Source organism: Nerophis ophidion, linkage group LG12, assembly GCF_033978795.1.
Source record: "Nerophis ophidion isolate RoL-2023_Sa linkage group LG12, RoL_Noph_v1.0, whole genome shotgun sequence".
Classification (NCBI taxonomy): domain Eukaryota; kingdom Metazoa; phylum Chordata; class Actinopteri; order Syngnathiformes; family Syngnathidae; genus Nerophis; species Nerophis ophidion.
In genome coordinates this window covers 2,817,650-2,835,927 of record NC_084622.1, presented here as the reverse complement: position 1 = coordinate 2,835,927, position 18,278 = coordinate 2,817,650, and the positions used below count along the sequence as shown (strand labels likewise).

General features: G+C 44.8%; 1 protein-coding gene across 2 annotated transcripts in view; it reads right to left on the bottom strand.

The window, feature by feature from the left end:
• LOC133562889 (partitioning defective 6 homolog beta-like) overlaps positions 1-18,278 on the bottom strand; it is a 66,726-nt gene that overhangs the window by 8,636 nt on the left and 39,812 nt on the right. For both annotated transcript variants that reach the window (XM_061916705.1, XM_061916704.1), the window contains exons 4-5: positions 13,778-13,903; positions 7,328-7,527 (exon numbers count right to left, since the gene is read on the bottom strand). In XM_061916705.1, coding sequence (XP_061772689.1) covers positions 7,328-7,527; positions 13,778-13,903 — 326 coding nt within the window. The remainder of the gene's footprint in view (positions 1-7,327; positions 7,528-13,777; positions 13,904-18,278) is intronic.

Here is an 18,278-nt window from a genome sequence, read left to right as displayed (position 1 = left end):
GTGGGTTTTTTTTTTCACATTCTGTCTCTCACAGTTGAAGTGTACCTATGATGAAAATTACAGACCTCTGTGCTTGCTTCAGGAGAGAATCTACGTAGCAATGTAACACCCCTGCACTGCAGGCGCAATCAGAGCCTATAAATACAGATTTGCGACCACTTGTTCAGTCTCTTTTTCTCCTCCTGGAGCGACTGTTTCAGATTGAGACATAATAACTACTTATATACCTTCTCCCTTTAGGAGCAGCTTGTTGCTGGAAGGAAAGAAGAGTGTGCGGATCATCGGATCGTTTTAGGAATTATATTTATTGTGTGGCGCTGTGGCGAGCCACTTTCACCGTGAGGGAAAAACGCTACTTCACGTGGCTGCAATTGATTGTTGCAGTCTTTGACCGTTAGTGAAAAAAAACCCCAAAACAACAAAAAAGAAGTACTTTTCGAGCTGAGAGAAGCCACTGCAGCCGCGAGGTCATATGCTTCCGGAGGCTGTATCCACACCTACTTTTTCTCCGCCGAGTCACTGTCTTGGCATGCCGGACCATGTCACAGAACGGCAATGTCGAAATTTTTCCCCGCTGCCTCAATGCCCCCTGGCCTAGGCGAACGAGCTGGACGAGCTGGCCACGGGGCCACTGGTGGAAACACGACGTGCGGGGAAGAAGAAATGCCCGGAGGCAGAGTTTGGGCAGCTGCAGGTGCAGGAGATACAACTGCATGCTCCCTCAAAACTAAATAATAAAATAAAATGGTTGTACTTGTATAGCGCTTTTCTACCTTCAAGGTACTCAAAGCGCTTTGACATTACTTCCACATTTACCCATTCACACACACATTCACACACTGATGGAGGGAGCTGCCATGCAAGGCGCCAACCAGCACCCATCAGGAGCAAGGGTGAAGTGTCTTGCTCAGGACACAACGGACGTGACGAGGTTGGTTCTAGGTGGGATTCGAACCAGTGACCCTCGGGTTGCGCACGGCCACTCTTCCACTGCGCCACGCCGTCCCTAGTGACATCTGTGGCATTGTGCTGTGTGATAAAACTGCACATTACAGAGTGGCCCTTTATTGTGGGTGGCCTAAGGCACACATATGCAATAATCATGCGGTTTCATCCACATCTTGATTCTTGCTATGCCACCGCTGTGAGATAGGATGGATTAAGAAGAAATGCTCACTAACACAGATTTAGACAGATTTGTGAGAAATATTTGAGAGGAATAGGTATTTTGTGAATATAGAAAACATTTCAGATCTTGAGTTCAACCCGGGGCTTCACGGTGGCAGAGGGGTTAGTGCGTCTGCCTCACAATACGAAGGTCCTGCAGTCCTGGGTTCAAATCCACGCTCGGGATCTTTCTGTGTGGAGTTTGCATGTTCTCCCCGTGAATGCGTGGGTTCCCTCCGGGTACTCCAGCTGCCTCCCACTTCCAAAGACATGCACCTGGGGATAGGCCCCTCCCACCTCCAAAGACATGCACCTGGGGATAGGCCCCTCCCACTTCCAAAGACATGCACCTGGGGATAGGCCCCTCCCACTTCCAAAGACATGCACCTGGGGATAGGTTGATTGGCAACACTAAATTGGCCCTAGTGTGTGAATGTGAGTGTGAATGTTGTCTGTCTATCTGTGTTGGACCTGCGATGAGGTGGCGACTTGTCCAGGGTGTACCCTGCCTTCCGCCCGATTGTAGCTGAGATAGGCGCCAGCGCCCCCCGCGACCCCGAAAGGGAATAAGCGGTAGAAAATGAATGGATGGATGGATGGAGTTCAACCCGTGCAAAATGGGAGCAAAAACGAAGATGTTGCATTTATATTTTTGTTCAGTGTATGTTCAGAACCAAACTGTTGTTCTAATGGTGTCTGGCTGACCTTATTTGGTATACTGTTGGACGACATGATGGCCTGTTGAACTTAAATGAAATAGAATGGATGGTTACGGAATGTGACCGTAGTTTTATCAGAATCAGAATCAGAAATACTTTAATAATCCCTGAGGGGAAATGAACATTTATGAACAAAGATTACACGCCAGCTTGCAGTGTCATTCAGATGGCGGGACAATAGAGACTGAACAACCGGTCGCACAGCTGTATTCATAGGTCCTGATTGCGCCACATTGTCTCCTGATCAACTCTTCCTTGGAGAGAGTGACCCGTAAGATGGTGTGTTGACCTTTATTCATAAAACCAAAGTTATGTTCAGGATTTTTCGATAATTTTAATCTAATACGGTAATATTAACCGCCAGCAGTATTACAGCGGTTATCATTTCTGCCGTTTATTTGCGCGTGATACGAATGACCGCTCTGCCTCTTGGCAGCCTGTAACAACGCATGCATACGGCGGTTATTGAGGCTGGCAAATGTATCCAGTTCATTTTCAGTTATCGTTCGGTTAATTGACTTATCGAAAATCATCCCAGGTCGTTGTTAAACTGGATGTTTTGTAGTATCTAACAGGGTTTACTCGTATCCTGAGGTACTGTAATATTAAGTCAATAATATTTTTCATTTGTAATACCTTGGTGTATTTAAGTACCTTAGCTACCTCTGGAGGTAGATTTTGAAACGGTTTCTTTAGTTCCTTGAATTTTTCCCTGCTTCCTTCACACTGAAACTCCCAACGGGCAGCTAAATGGCTGGATTGACTAAGGTGTGAAAAGCCTACATTTGACAACAACATCGTTCATACGCATGCCGTGTTCCAGGTCATTCAGCCTCGATTTCAAAATTTTCAATGATTCCATAAGGTTTTACTACTTACGTATAAAATACTACACGGTCTAGCTCCATCCTATCTTGCCGATTGTATTGTACCATATGTCCCGGCAAGAAATCTGCGTTCAAAGGACTCCGGCTTATTAGTGATTCCCAAAGCCCAAAAGAAAGTCTGCGGGCTATAGAGCGTTTTCATTTCGGGCTCCAGTACTCTGGAATGCCCTTCCGGTAAAAGTTTGAGATGCTACCTCAGTAGAAGCATTTAAGTCTCACCTTAAAACTAATTTGTTTACTCTAGCCTTTAAATAGACTCCCTTTTTAGACCAGTTGATCTGCCGTTTCTTTTCTTTTTCTCCTATGTCCCACTCTCCCTTGTGGAGGGGGTCCGGTCCGATCCGGTGGCCATGTACTGCTCGCCTGTGTATCGGCTGGGGACATCTTTGCGCTGCTGATCCGCCTCCGCTTGGGATGGTTTCCTGCTGGCTCCGCTGTGAACGGGACTCTCGCTGCTGTGTTGGATCCGCTTTGGACTGGACTCTTGCGACTGTGTTGGATCCATTATGGATTGAACTTTCACAGTATCATGTTAGACCCGCTCGACATCCATTGCTTTCCTCCTCTCCAAGGTTCTCATAGTCATCATTGTCACCGACGTCCCACTGGGTGTGAGTTTTCCTTGCCCTTATGTGGGCCTACCGAGGATGTCGTAGTGGTTTGTGCAGCCCTTTGAGACACTAGTGATTTAGGGCTATATAAGTAAACATTGATTGATTGATTGACTTCCATCATTCAATGCTGGTAATAGGGAGGAGGTGAAAAGAGTTCAGGTGCTGCTGAAGACCAAACTCAGGGAGGCCAAGGAGAACTACAGGAGGAAGCTGGAAGGGAAGCTGAAGGACAACAACATGAAGGCGGTCTGGAGAGGTATGCAGACCATCACCGGCCTCAAACCGTCGAGGGGTTGGGGGGTGGATGGAGACAAAGAGAGGGCCAATGAGCTAAACCAGTTCTTTAACAGGTTTGACACAGTGGCTCCGACAAGCACCTGCCCCGCCCCAAAACATGCCAGCTGGGCCCCTGACAACTTCAGCGAACCAATCCACCCCCCTCCCCTCCTCACAGCCCCCCAACTCCAATGACTACCTCCCCCTACCTAACACCTCACCCTCAGAAGGATGACCCCGCCCTCCCCCAACCACCTGAAACTCACCCAGTGTGTCTGTCTGCAGAACAGGTGAATGCACAGCTAAATAAGTTACACACAGGCAAGGCCGCGGGTCCTGACGGTGTGAGCCCCAGGGTACTCAAAACCTGCGGCCCAAAGCTGTGTGGTGTGCTCCAGCACATCTTCAACATGAGCCTTAGGCTGCAGAAAGTCCCCACACTGTGGAAAACCTAACATGCCAGGGGCTGTTGAACTTGGAGACCTGCTGCGGAAATGGGTACGGCCTGGCGCGAGATTTACACCTTCTCCCCCGGATTCTGCCGTTTCTTTTCTTTTTCTTCTATGTCCCACTCTCCCTTGTGGAGTGGGTCCGGTCCGATCCGGCGGCCATGTACTGCTTGCCTGTGTATCGGCTGGGGACATCTCTGCGCTGCTGATCCGCCTCCGCTTGGGATGGTTTCCTGCTGGCTCCGCTATGAACGGGACTCTCGCTGCTGTGTTGGATCCGCTTTGGACTGGACTCTTGCGACTGTGTTGGATCCATTATGGATTGAACTTTCACAGTATCATGTTAGACCCGCTCGACATCCATTGCTTTCCTCCTCTCCAAGGTTCTCATAGTCATTATTGTCACCGACGTCCCACTGGGTGTGAGTTTTCCTTGCCCTTATGTGGGCCTACCGAGGATGTCGTAGTGGTTTGTGCAGCCCTTTGAGACACTAGTGATTTAGGGCTATATAAGTAAACATTGATTGATTGATTGATTGATTTTCCCCATCCCCAAGTGCACGCGACCCAGGACATCAAAGGACTACAGGCCGGTGGCTCTAACCTCCCGTATCATGAAGACCATGGAGAGGTTGGTCCTGGAACAACTCTGCCCTATAGTCAAGCCCCACCTGGACCCACTCCAATTCGCCTGCCAGCCACGACTGGGAGTGGAAGACGCAGTCATCTACCTGCTGAACCGAGCCCACACCCACCTGGACAAGCCTGCAAGCAGTGTGAGGGTCATGTTTTTTGACTTCTCCAGTGCTTTCAATACCATACGGCCTGGGCTACTGGGTGTGAAGTTGGAGAGGATGCAGGTGGAGGCCCCCTTGGTGTCCTGGGTTGTAGATTACCTGACTGACAGACCAAAGTATGTGCGACTGCAGGACTGTGTGTCTGACAGGCTGGTCAGCAACACCGGGGCCCTGCGAGGTACAGTACTCTCCCTCTTCCTCTTCACCATTTACACCACCGATTTCCACTATCAATCAGAGTCCTCCCACCTTCCAAAGTTTTCTGATGACTCTGCGATAGTGGGGTGTATTGAGGAAGGTGATGACAAGGAATACAGGACACTGGTGGAGGACTTTGTCACATGGTGTGGAAAGAACCACCTCCAGCTCAATGTTACGGAGACCAAGGAGCTGGTTGTGGACCTGGGAAGGAGGAGGAGTACTTCAGCAACCCCTCTTTCCATCAGGGGGGTCGATGTGTACATGTTTGAGGATTATAAATACCTCGGAGTACACATGGACAACAAGCTGAATGGGTCAAAACACGCTGAGGCCCTCTACAAGAAGGGACAGAGCCGAATCTACTTCCTCAGGAGGCTAGGATCCTTCAACGTCTGTACAAAGATGTTGAAGATGTTTTACGAGTCGGTGGTGGCAGGCGCCCTCTTGTATGCCGTGGCTTCTTGGGGCAGCGGGCTGAGAGTGAGGGACACAAACAGACAGGAAAAGTTGGTAGAGAAGGCCAGTAATCTGGTGGGAGTGGAGCTGGACTCTCTGGCGGTGGTGTCAGAGAGGAGAAGTCTAGCAAAACTCCTAGCCATTATGGACAACACCTCCCACCCACTACACTCGGACCTTGCAGAGAGAATGAGCACGTTCAGTGGAAGGCTCAGACTCCCAAAATGCAACACGGAACCACACAGAAGGTCCTTCACACCGACAGCCATCAGACTGTATAATGCATATGTTCCTTGACTGCACTTAAATGTAGAATATATGTAGAATATGTTTATACTATTCATATATTATATATATAATATATGTTATATATTATTTATTATTATTATTGTCTATTGTGAGCGAACTGTGGTGCTGAATTTCCCCCAGGGATCAATAAATTACTTTCTATTCTATTCTATTCTATGCTATCCTTTGTTTCAATAACTTATCTCTCAATGCTGCCATCTTTCTTAATAGTCTTTGATTATTTCCTTTCATCAAATTCCCTCAAGGACTACATAAGCAGTTTGTTATCTTCATCAGTAGGTCGTCTTTCAGTTTGTATGTTGATCTAATCACCATCACCTGGATGGCGGCAGACATTTTACCGTCTTGCTGATGTTTCCCCTGTTAAATTCCTCTGTGAGAAATGTGGTCAAACAAGTGACACCGCTACTTGTAGTGTCGCTACTTTTTAACACTGCACAATGTTGTGCATTAGGTAGACACATCAACCACTTTGCCTCCTGAAAGTTTTGTGCTGGTCATGTTGGTAACAATTAGCAGCCACGTTTTCATCAGTTGTGGCTACAAATGTAGCTTACTATAACCATTGGATAACTGTGGAGGAAATAAATGATACAGTTTCACTGTAAAGCGCTTTAGTTATCTTGAATAAATCCTACTATATTGGGGTTGTGTAATGCAAATCCAACTTTTCTCACCTATTGGTACCTGTTTTTTGGATTTGGAAACATTGCCTTCTTTCCAACTTGCTCCAAACAAGCGGTTTGGAATTTGAGACCTTAGTGACGTATTTTGCCTTAGTTACGTCAGCGGATAGCTCCATATATGGTAGAGGTTTACCCAAAGAGCTTTGTGTGAGTCTGCCATTTTTATTTGTAGTCTGTCGTTGTAGTACTATCAATCTATCAAAGTACTATCAATAAAGTACTATCCATCTAGTCATTCAGGTCCTTATTTTCTCTAGCCTTGTTGGGGCAGACTGGCTAATGCATGGCTCTAAAATCATCCGTTGTTGCCTGTAGTTGTAACTTATATCTGTCTGAAGACTCCATGTGGAAGCGATAAAAACTACAAAATGGTTGACAGGGTGGAGACGCAGTCGAAGGGGGCCTGCACGAGGGCTGTGGCACATTAATAAGACAGCCCACAAAACAGCGCATTCTAAAGAGACAGTCAGGAAGTGGCATGAAAATGATTTGTACTGCAAAATCTATGCACAATTTGGATCAAAGCACTGCATAAACATTGACGAGAAAAATTCCTTTACAGTATAGAACATACGTAACCATAGCGTCTAACCACACCTGTCATGTAACCAACCACAGTTAAGGTGAAGTAGCTTGTGCAGACAAAACAAATTGTGTTATTAATCTGTGTTTCTACGTGATTAATGTGATCAGTTTAGTTATCATCACACAGGTTAAAGTGTTAAATTTGACAACCATACAAAATATTTGAAGGTTCATGTCAAACCTTGCAGTGATGGGGTTGCTCTGGGAAGTGGGACTTGTTGAATCATGCAAAAGAGCAGGGCCTGTAGATCCATTTAGGCCAAAAGAAATAGAACTTCCCACGGAGGTCCGACTCCCGCGATGTATCACATTGTTCCTCTGGTTAGCTGGCTTCACAGTCACGATAAGATTGTGGCTGTTGGCCACCATCATGTCTGTTACCTAAAATAAAACAGAGAAAGTTGTCAGGTGTAAAACATCCATCCATCCATTCATCCATCATCTTCCGCTTATCCGAGGTCGGGTCGCGGGGGCAACAGCCTAAGCAGGGAAACCCAGACTTCCCTCTCCCCAGCCACTTCGTCTAGCTCTTCCCGAGGGATCCCGAGGCGTTCCCAGGCCAGCCGGAAGACATAGTCTTCCCAACGTGTCCTGGGTCTTCCCCGTGGCCTCCTACCAGCTGGACGTGCCCTAAACACCTCCCTAGGGAGGCGTTCGGGTGGCATCCTGACCAGATGCCCGAACCACCTCATCTGGCTCCTCTCGATGTGAAGGAGCAGCGGCTTTACTTTGAGTTCCTCCCGGATGGCAGAGCTTCTCATCCTATCTCTAAGGGAGAGCCCCGCCACACGGCGGAGGAAACTCATTTGGGCCGCTTGTACCCGTGATCTTATCCTTTCGGTCATGACCCAAAGCTCATGACCATAGGTGAGGATGGGAACGTAGATCGACCGGTAAATTGAGAGCTTTGCCTTCCGGCTCAGCTCCTTCTTCACCACAACGGATCGGTACAACGTCCGCATTACTGAAGACGCCGCACCGATCCGCCTGTCGATCTCACGATCCACTCTTCCCTCACTCGTGAACAAGACTCCTAAGTACTTGAACTCCTCCACTTGGGGCAGGGTCTCCTCCCCAACCCGGAGATGGCCTTCCACCCTTTTCCGGGCGAGAACCGTGGACTCGGAATTGGAGGTGCTGATTCTCATTCCGGTCGCTTCACACTCGGCTGCAAACCGATCCAGTGAGAGCTGAAGATCCCGGTGAAATGAAGCCATCAGGACCACATCATCTGCAAAAAGCAGAGACCTAATCCTGCGGTCACCAAACCGGAACCCCTCAACGCCTTGACTGCGCCTAGAAATTCTGTCCATAAAAGTTATGAACAGAATGGGTGACAAAGGACAGCCTTGGCGGAGTCCAACCCTCACTGGAAATGTGTTCGACTTACTGCCAGCAATGCGGACCAAGTTCTGACACTGATCGTACAGGGAGGGGACCGCCACAATAAGACAGTCCGATACCCCATACTCTCTGAGCACTCCCCACAGGACTTCCCGAGGGACACGGTCGAATGCCTTCTCCAAGTCCACAAAGCACATGTAGACTGGTTGGGCAAACTCCCACGCACCCTCAAGAACCCTGCCGAGAGTATAGAGCTAATGCCATAGTGTAAAATTAATTGGCAGGAATGTTGAGGATGAACACACTTATTTTAATTAAACACAAACATAATGCTCAAATGTTCTAATCATATTTATTACTATATTAACATGTACTTTTAACCGCAAAAAAATATTATACGGTGTCATCCACTGTTTCAAGCAAATATATACAAAAAAAACTTAGTTGAGTATCCGTCAAAAACTTGTACATCACCCGAAAAGGGATAACAATCGTGAATTGATTAACGTGGACCCCGACTTAAACAAGTTGAAAAACTTATTCGGGTGTTACTATTTAGTGATCAATTGTACAGAATATGTACTGAACTGTGCAATCCACTAATAAAAGTTTCAATCAATCAATCAATCAATCAATTGTGGGTGATCCAAGCCACCCAACAAACTGTTCAGGGTCCATGAGACTCAATAACAGCTTTGTCCACCAGGCTGTTAGGATGCTGAACTCTCTCCCCTCTCAACCCCCAGCCCAAAACCAGGGCATCAGGAAGATAAAAAAAATGTACCATCCCGAAAGATATCCTGAAACGCTGAAATAACTACGCAAATTGAACATATAACCTTGCTGTTAATAACCGGTTTTGCACTAAAAACTTATTACACTCACACGTCCTTAGCTGCTAAGTTTCACGGACAACACTTTTCCACAGTAATCAGTTGAAAGATCAAATTGTTTACATCCGTATCATATATCTTTTTGAAGTTCTGTAAGAGTCTTACAATCACCATCTGCACTTTTGTTATTATTGTTATTATCACTGCAGAAATGTGGAGCCACCCCATGAACCGTCACCTGGAAAATCTTCATGTGAAACCAGGAACCAGTGAGACCAAACATCAATGTGTGAGGTACTTACAAACCCTGTTTCCATATGAGTTGGGAAATTGTGTTAGATGTAAATATAAACAGAATACAATGATTTGCAAATCCTTTTCAACCCATATTCAATTGAATGCACTAAAAAGACAACATATTTGATGTTCAAACTCATAAACTTGTTTTTTTTTGCAAATAATAATTAACTTAGAATTTCATGGCTGCAACACGTGCCAAAGTAGTTGGGAAAGGGCATGTTCACCACTGTGTTACATCACCTTTTCTTTTAACAACACTCAATAAATGTTTGGGAAATGAGGAAACTAATGGTTGAAGCTTTGAAAGTGGAATTCCTTCCCATTCTTGTTTTATGTAGAGTTTCAGTCGTTCAACAGTCCGGGTTCTCCGCTGTCGTATTTTACGCTTCATAATGCGCCACACATTTTCCATGGGAGACAGGTCTGGACAGCAGGCAGGACAGGAAAGTACCCGCTCTCTTTTTTTACAAAGCCACACTGTTGTAACACATGCTGAATGTGGCTTGGCATTGTCTTGCTGAAATAAGCAGGGGCGTCCATGAAAAAGACGGCGCTTAGATGGCAGCATATGTTTTTTCAAAACCTGTATGTACCTTTCAGCATTAATGGTACCTTCACAGATGTGTAAGTTACCCATGCCTTTGGCACTAATGCACCCCCATACCATCACAGATAAATGGGTTGTACTTGTATAGCGCTTTTCTACCTTCAAGGTACTCAAAGCGCTTTGACACTACTTCCACATGCACCCATTCACACACACATTCACACACTGATGGAGGGAGCTGCCATGCAAGGTGCTAACCAGCACCCATCAGGAGCAAGGGTGAAGTGTCTTGCTCAGGACACAACGAGGTTGGTACTAGGCGGGAATTGAACCAGGGACCCTCGGGTTGCGCACGGCCACTCTCCCACTGCGCCACGCCGTCCCCTTTGGTCTGGATGACACGATATCGAATATTTCCAAAAACAATTTGAAATGTGGACTCGTCAGACCACAGAACACTTTTCCACTTTGCATCAGTCCACCTTGGATGATCTCGGGCCCAGAAAAGCCGGCAGCGTTTCTGGATGTTGTTGATAAATGGCTTTCGCTTTGCATAGTAGAGCTTTAACTTGCACTTACAGATGTAGCGACCAACTGTATTTAGTGACAGTGGTTTTATAAAGTGTTCCTGAGCCTATGTGGTGATATCCTTCAGAGATTGATGTTGGTTTTTGATAAAGTGCCGTCTGAGGGATCGAAGGTCACGGTCATTCCATGTTGGTTTCCGGCCATGCCGCTTACGTGGAGTGATTTCTCCAGATTCTCTGAACTTTTTGATGATATTATGGAGCGTAGATGTTGAAATCCCTAAAATTCTTGCAATTGCACTTTGAGAAACGTTGTTCTTAAACTGTTTGACTATTTGCTCACGCAGTTGTGGACAAAGGGGTGTACCTCGCCCCATCCTTTCTTGTGAAAAACTGAGCAGTTTTTGGGAAGCTGTTTTTATACCCAATCATGGCACCCACCTGTTCCCAATTCGCCTGCACACCTGTGGGATGTTCCAAATAAGTGATTGATGAGCATTCCTCAACTTTATCAGTTTTTTTGCCACCTTTCCCAACTTCTTTGTCACGTGTTGCTGTCATCAAGTTTTAAAGTTAATGATTTGCAAAAAAAAAATGTTTATCAGTTTGAACATCAAATATGTTGTCTTTGTAGCATATTCAACTGAATATGGGTTGAAAAGGATTTGCAAATCATTGTATTCCATTTATATTTACATCTAACACAATTTTCCAACTCATATGGAAACGGGGTTTGTACATTAATAAAAGTTAAACTGTCGGTTACCTCCTAAAACTCAACATTCTTTAGACTAACAGAAAAATGTCCACTCCAGCGGACGATGCTTCACAGGAAGTTGAAAGACACTAAACTGTACATATTCTTTCACACTTGTTGAACTGGATGTTCACTTTGTCACTTAAAAGACATCTCTACTGAGAGTGTTTGTTGTTATTTGCATTTTGATAGAAACACTGGATGTTGCTGCACTCTTCTTTGAATTTAAAAATACTTTTTGTAATAATAACTGTGATTAGTTTATTGAATAAATGTAAGTGTGTTTTTTGTCAACATCCTTGCCACTTCATTTTACACTAAGTCATCTTTTATTGACAATACTACAATGTCATGCTGTTGCAGGAAAGAGTACCACTCGGCCAGGAACGACCAATGTCAACATCCATCCATCCATAGACTTTTGACAAGAACAAGAAAGTTTGATCACATTACGCCTGTACTGTATATACCTTTATATACATATATACATACATATATACCTATACTGTATATACCTTTATATACATATATACCTATACTGTATATACCTTTATATACATATATACATACATATATACCTATACTGTATATACTTTATATACATATATACATACATATATACCTATACTGTATATACCTTTATATACATATATACATACATATATACCTATACTGGCTCACCTGCACTGGCTTCCTGTGCACTTAAGATGTGACTTTAAGGTTTTACTACTTACGTATAAAATACTACACGGTCTAGCTCCATCCTATCTTGCCGATTGTATTGTACCATATGTCCCGGCAAGAAATCTGGGTTCAAAGGACTCCAGCTTATTAGTGATTCCCAAAGCCCAAAATAAGTCTGCGGGCTATAGAGCGTTTTCATTTCGGGCTCCAGTACTCTGGAATGCCCTCCCGGTAAAAGTTCGAGATGCCACCTCAGTAGAAGCATTTAAGTCTCACCTTAAAACTCATTTGTATAATCTAGCCTTTAAATAGACTCCCTTTTTCGACCAGTTGATCTGCCGTTTCTTTTCTTTTTCTCCTATGTCCCACTCTCCCTTGTGGAGGGGGTCCGGTCCGATCCGGTGGCCATGTACTGCTCGCCTGTGTATCGGCTGGGGACATCTCTGCGCTGCTGATCCGCCTCCGCTTGGGATGGTTTCCTGCTGGCTCCGCTGTGAACGGGACTCGCTGCTGTGTTGGATCTGCTTTGGACTGGACTCTCGCGACTGTGTTGGATTCATTATGGATTGAACTTTCACAGTATCATGTTAGACCCGCTCGACATCCATTGCTTTCCTCCTCTCCAAGGTTCTCATAGTCATCATTGTCACCGACGTCCCACTGGGTGTGAGTTTTCCTTGCCCTTATGTGGGCCTACCGAGGATGTCGTAGTGGTTTGTGCAGCCCTTTGAGACACTAGTGATTTAGGGCTATAGAAGTAAACATTGATTGATTGATTGATTTTTCTACCGCTCTTCCCTGTCGAGGTGGCAGGAGACTATCCCAGCTGCATTCATTATTTTCTGTTTTACTAACATTGCTATTGATGTTTCTGTTAAGTGGATGACATCAAAATAACACACTATTACCTGTCTTCAACTCCATTCCAGTATGTGGGTGTTTAAAAATGATTGATGTCAGTGAAGGCTACTTCTAACATTAGTACATGCATTTTAGTTTTTTTTAATATCTAAAGAACCATCACAACCTTGCATGCCGCCATTTTACATTGCAAGGCTTTATTGACATTAGGAGACTAAAGTATGTTACAGACTAGTAGAACGTCAAATAAAATACTAAGTTCAAAATAGTGTGTAAATGTTTTTTGGGTCAAATATTCTCTCCCCGACAATGATGCCAACTCGTGTGGTGTTACATGCGTGGGACGGCGTGGCGAAGTTGGTATAGTGGCTGTGCCAGCAATCTGAGGGTTACTGGTTCAATCCCCACCTTTTACCATACTAGTCACGTCCGTTGTGTCCTTGGGCAAGACTCTTCACCCTTGCTCCTGATGGGTCCTGGTGAGTGCCTTGAATGGCAGCTCCTGCCGTCAGTGTGTGAATGTGTGTGTGAATGGGCGAATGTGGAAATACTGTCAAAGTGCTTCGGGCGCCTTCAAAAGGGGTAAAAAAGCGCTATACAAGTACAACCCATTTACTATCTTGACAAAGTCGGCAAAGTTAGAAAACCACTCAAGCAGGGTGTAACACATGAAGCTAAAAAGACGTCACTTTGAAGATTATTTGTTGGGAATATTAAAAAGTACAGTACATGTTGAGGTGCCGACAGCTATGAATTCTAAAGAACAATGTGCTGTTACCTGATCCAATGATTTTCCCGTAACATCGATGCCATTGACCTCGAGGATTTCATCATTAAGTCCCAGGAGGCCTGTGCTCTCTGCAAGACCACCACGCACCAGGCGAGATATGAACACTCCTGGAACCTATAGCAAGAAAGAATAAAAAAACAGTCCAATGGTACATCACTTCTTATTGTATGATACTGCAAGTGCAGTTAGAGTCATTAGTTCAGGCTGCTGAGTCAGGCTAAGTAATCGTTTCTTGTGTCATTGATTGCTTTACGGCCACCTGGAGAACATCTAAAGGGGACTTTTGCACAACATGCAACACAGTCTGGTTAGAAAAACTATAGTCACATGCTGGGCTGTCATTTATATATATATATATATATATATATATATATATATATATATATATACATATACATTTATATATATGTATATGTAGGTATCAATCCGATACCAAGTAGTTACAGGATAATTTTTTATTTATTTATTTATTTTTTCCAAGATGGCGCTGCTGTAGTGGCTGCTGTAGGCAGGAGCTCTGTGCTCTTGTGTCATCCTTTTGTGTTTCCCTCTTGTTTTCATGTGTTATTATATTTTTTTGCCTTTTGTTCCGGGACCCTTTGGGACTGTGTGACAAGGGGTGGCACTTTCGTGACCTCTGTGGTGCTTTTTTTGTGGACTTCTGGCTCTGCCTCCCGGGAGCCTTTTGGCCATGGAGACCAGCTGCTGGGTCTCTGCTACACCGGAGTCTGTTTGGAGGGACTGGAGGAGATGCAGATGAGGGGACAGGACTGCGGAGCTAGCACTGGGCGCTGGGACGGAGAGGCTTGGCGGTGTCTTGGCTGGGTGAGCAGGTGTCGTACACCTCAGTCACCTTGGACGTATCCTCGCTCATCCATGCGGACTGGACACTGGCCGAGAGTGGAGTTGGCTGTCTTGGTTGCTTTGTTGGGTCTACTCCTGTCTCTGGCCATGGTCCCTCCACCCCAGCGGACGATGGCGTGGAACACCGCAGAGGCCACCACAGGGGATATGTTTCTTTTACTTTTTATTCATAGCTGTATGTAGAAGTGTCTGGTTGTATCTGCTGCTTTAATGTCTTTAATGTCCTCTGTGTTCTTTGATGTTTTATGTTTCCCTCTTACACACATGTAAGAGGGATGTGTACTATGGCTATGAGTTGTTGTTGTTTTCCCTTGGCCTCAGTCTGCACTGAGGGCCTAGGCTAAGACCGATTTTTTTAAAATTTTATTTTAATCTTCTATTGTTTTCTCCCACCCCCATTCCCCCCCCACCCTTGTTTACCTGTATGTCATCTTTTTTGTAAGGGGCGCTGGAAGCCGGCAGACCCGTCAGCGATCCTGTTCTGTCCCCCTGTAATGTTTGTCTGATCTTGAATGGGATTGTGCTGAAAATTGTAATTTTCCTGAAGGAACTCTCCTGACGGAATAAATAAAGTACTATCTAATCTAATCTAATATTCAAAGTCCACATGTGTCCAGGGATGTATTTTCTGAGTTTATAAACATGATATGAATTTAAAAAAAAGGGAAAAAAAAGTTTTTCTGATGTTAAAATTATTGATGTAATCATAGTAGTGCTGACTAGATACGCTATTGTACTTGGTATTATTACAGTAGATCCACCAGAGGCATAATCTCCAATCTTCTTTAAATAAAAATATTTTTTTTTTTTTTCAAAAACTCTGGTTTAATAGGAGGTTCAAAACATCAACACCAACATGAAAATAATTGACCTTTAACGATGGTGTTTTTTATAGGTAAACATTATTACAGCACATAAACCTGCTTCATAATGTGTGGAAGGCTGTGTTCTGAAAATTAGTCATTAATTATGGTTACTTGTTACTTTACCAAAAATGTCATTGAATTACTAACATAATTACTATTTAATACATGTAATTAATTACACGGGGAAAATAATGTGTTACTTAAAAAACAAAAAACTTCAAATATCAGGCATAATGCAGTTGAGATGAGTGTCGTGTGCGAGGACCTTTTAAAAGGCAGTGCCTGTTGTCTGGTGACACAATAATAGATTTGACTTCTATTATATTTGAATAACAGGTCTCAAAGTGCAACAGAGTAAAAACATCATAAAAACATTAAAATAAGACAGTAACACCCACCAAAAAAACAATTTTAAAATGTATTTAAATTTAAACGCATTTATTCATTTATTTGAAAACATGAGTATTAATTGTACCACCAGAACTGTAAATTTAGTTTAAAAAAACAGATATAAATTAGTGACCAATAACCACAACAAGTAATAATAACAACAGTAACAATAAGGTAAGGTTTATTCAGGTGTACTGGAGAGGAGGCTACGCCGGATAGTCGAACTTCGGATTCAGGAGGAACAGTGTGGTTTTCGTCCTGGTCGTGGAACTGTGGACCAGCTCTATACTCTCGGCAGGGTTCTTGAGGGTGCATGGGAGTTTGCCCAACCAGTCTACATGTGCTTTGTGGACTTGGAGAAGGCATTCGACCGTGTCCCTCGGGAAGTCCTGTGGGGAGTGCTCAGAGAGTATGGGGTATCGGACTGTCTTATTGTGGCGGTCCGCTCCCTGTATGATCAGTGCCAGAGCTTGGTCCGCATTGCCGGCATTAAGTCGAACACATTTCCAGTGAGGGTTGGACTCCGCCAAGGCTGTCCTTTGTCACCGATTCTGTTCATAACTTTTATGGACAGAATTTCTAGGCACAGTCAAGGCGTTGAGGGGTTCCGGTTTGGTGACCGCAGGATTAGGTCTGTGCTTTTTGCAGATGATGTGGTCCTGATGGCTTCATCTGACCGGGATCTTCAGCTCTCACTGGATCGGTTCGCAGCCGAGTGTGAAGCGACCGGAATGAGAATCAGCACCTCCAAGTCCGAGTCCATGGTTCTCGCCCGGAAAAGGGTGGAATGCCATCTCCGGGTTGGGGAGGAGACCCTGCCCCAAGTGGAGGAGTTCAAGTACCTAGGAGTCTTGTTCACGAGTGGGGGAAGAGTGGATCGTGAGATCAACAGGCGGATCGGTGCGGCGTCTTCAGTAATGCGGACGTTGTACCGATCCGTTGTGGTGAAGAAGGAGCTGAGCCGGAAGGCAAAGCTCTCAATTTACCGGTCAATCTACGTTCCCATCCTCACCTATGGTCATGAGCTTTGGGTCATGACTGAAAGGATAAGATCACGGGTACAAGCGGCCGAAATGAGTTTCCTCCACCGTGTGGCGGGTCTCTCCCTTAGAGATAGGGTGAGAAGCTCTGCCATCCGGGAGGAACTCAACGTAAAGCCGCTGCTCCTTCACATCGAGAGGAGCCAGATGAGGTGGTTCGGGCCACCCGAACGCCTCCCTAGGGAGGTGTTTAGGGCACGTCCAACCGGTAGGAGGCCACGGGGAAGACCCAGGACACGTTGGGAAGACTATGTCTCCCGGCTGGCCTGGGAACGCCTCGGGATCCCCCGGGAAGAGCTAAACGAAGTGGCTGGGGAAAGGGAAGTCTGGGTTTCCCTGCTTAGGCTGTTGCCCCCGCGACCCGACCTCGGATAAGCGGAAGATGATGGATGGATGGATGGATATATATATATACACACACACACACACACACACACACACACACACACACACACACACAGGTATATACACCGTAAAACCAAAATGTATACTTCTAATTAAGACTTTGCAGCTCTCCAACACTGCGCAAGGGATCATTGGAGATGTACCGGTAGTTTACTTTTTTGAAACCAGCCCCCTTTGTAGCTTCAAAAAAATATATATATACACTGATAAGAGTACTTCAAGTTCTCCTTTGACTCTGTCACATGTCACAGCATTATTGCTAACATTTTGTAATCCAAATACAACAACATTTACAATACCGTTACATCCCTAGTCATTAGAGATTGGCGCCAAATCCCTGTCACATAATGACATTGGTGCCAGCAAAACAGATGGTACCCAAACCGAAAAAAGAAGAAGCTATCGGTGTTTAATTCCGGTGTAAATGAATGCAGTCACAGCAACCTGCTTGGTAATAACATTGTGCAATTAACTAATGCAGCATTCCAACAGACACACAGAGTTTGACACTCTTTTTAAACTTGTTACTGAACTTAATACGTGAACAGCAGGCTTGCTGTTAGCCACAAAACATCACACTCCCTCATTATGCACCAATGACGGTTGCGGCGAGCGATGTTGCGTTAATGAGCGCCCAAAATTATGAGCACCAATATTACTTAAGTCGCTTTCAGCACATTTTCCGTAAAATATTTACAATACTTTGTAGGACTCAACAAAAGGCAAGACTGGCAAACTTAACTAATGGCAAGGACTACTTCCTGAATATGGCAACACACCTTAGCCCAGGGGTGCCCACACTTTTTCTGCAGGCGAGCTACTTTTCAATTGACCAACTTGAGGGGATCTACCTCATTTATATATATCTTTTATATTTATTTATTTATGAAAGAGACATTTTTGTAAACAAGTTAAATGTGTTTA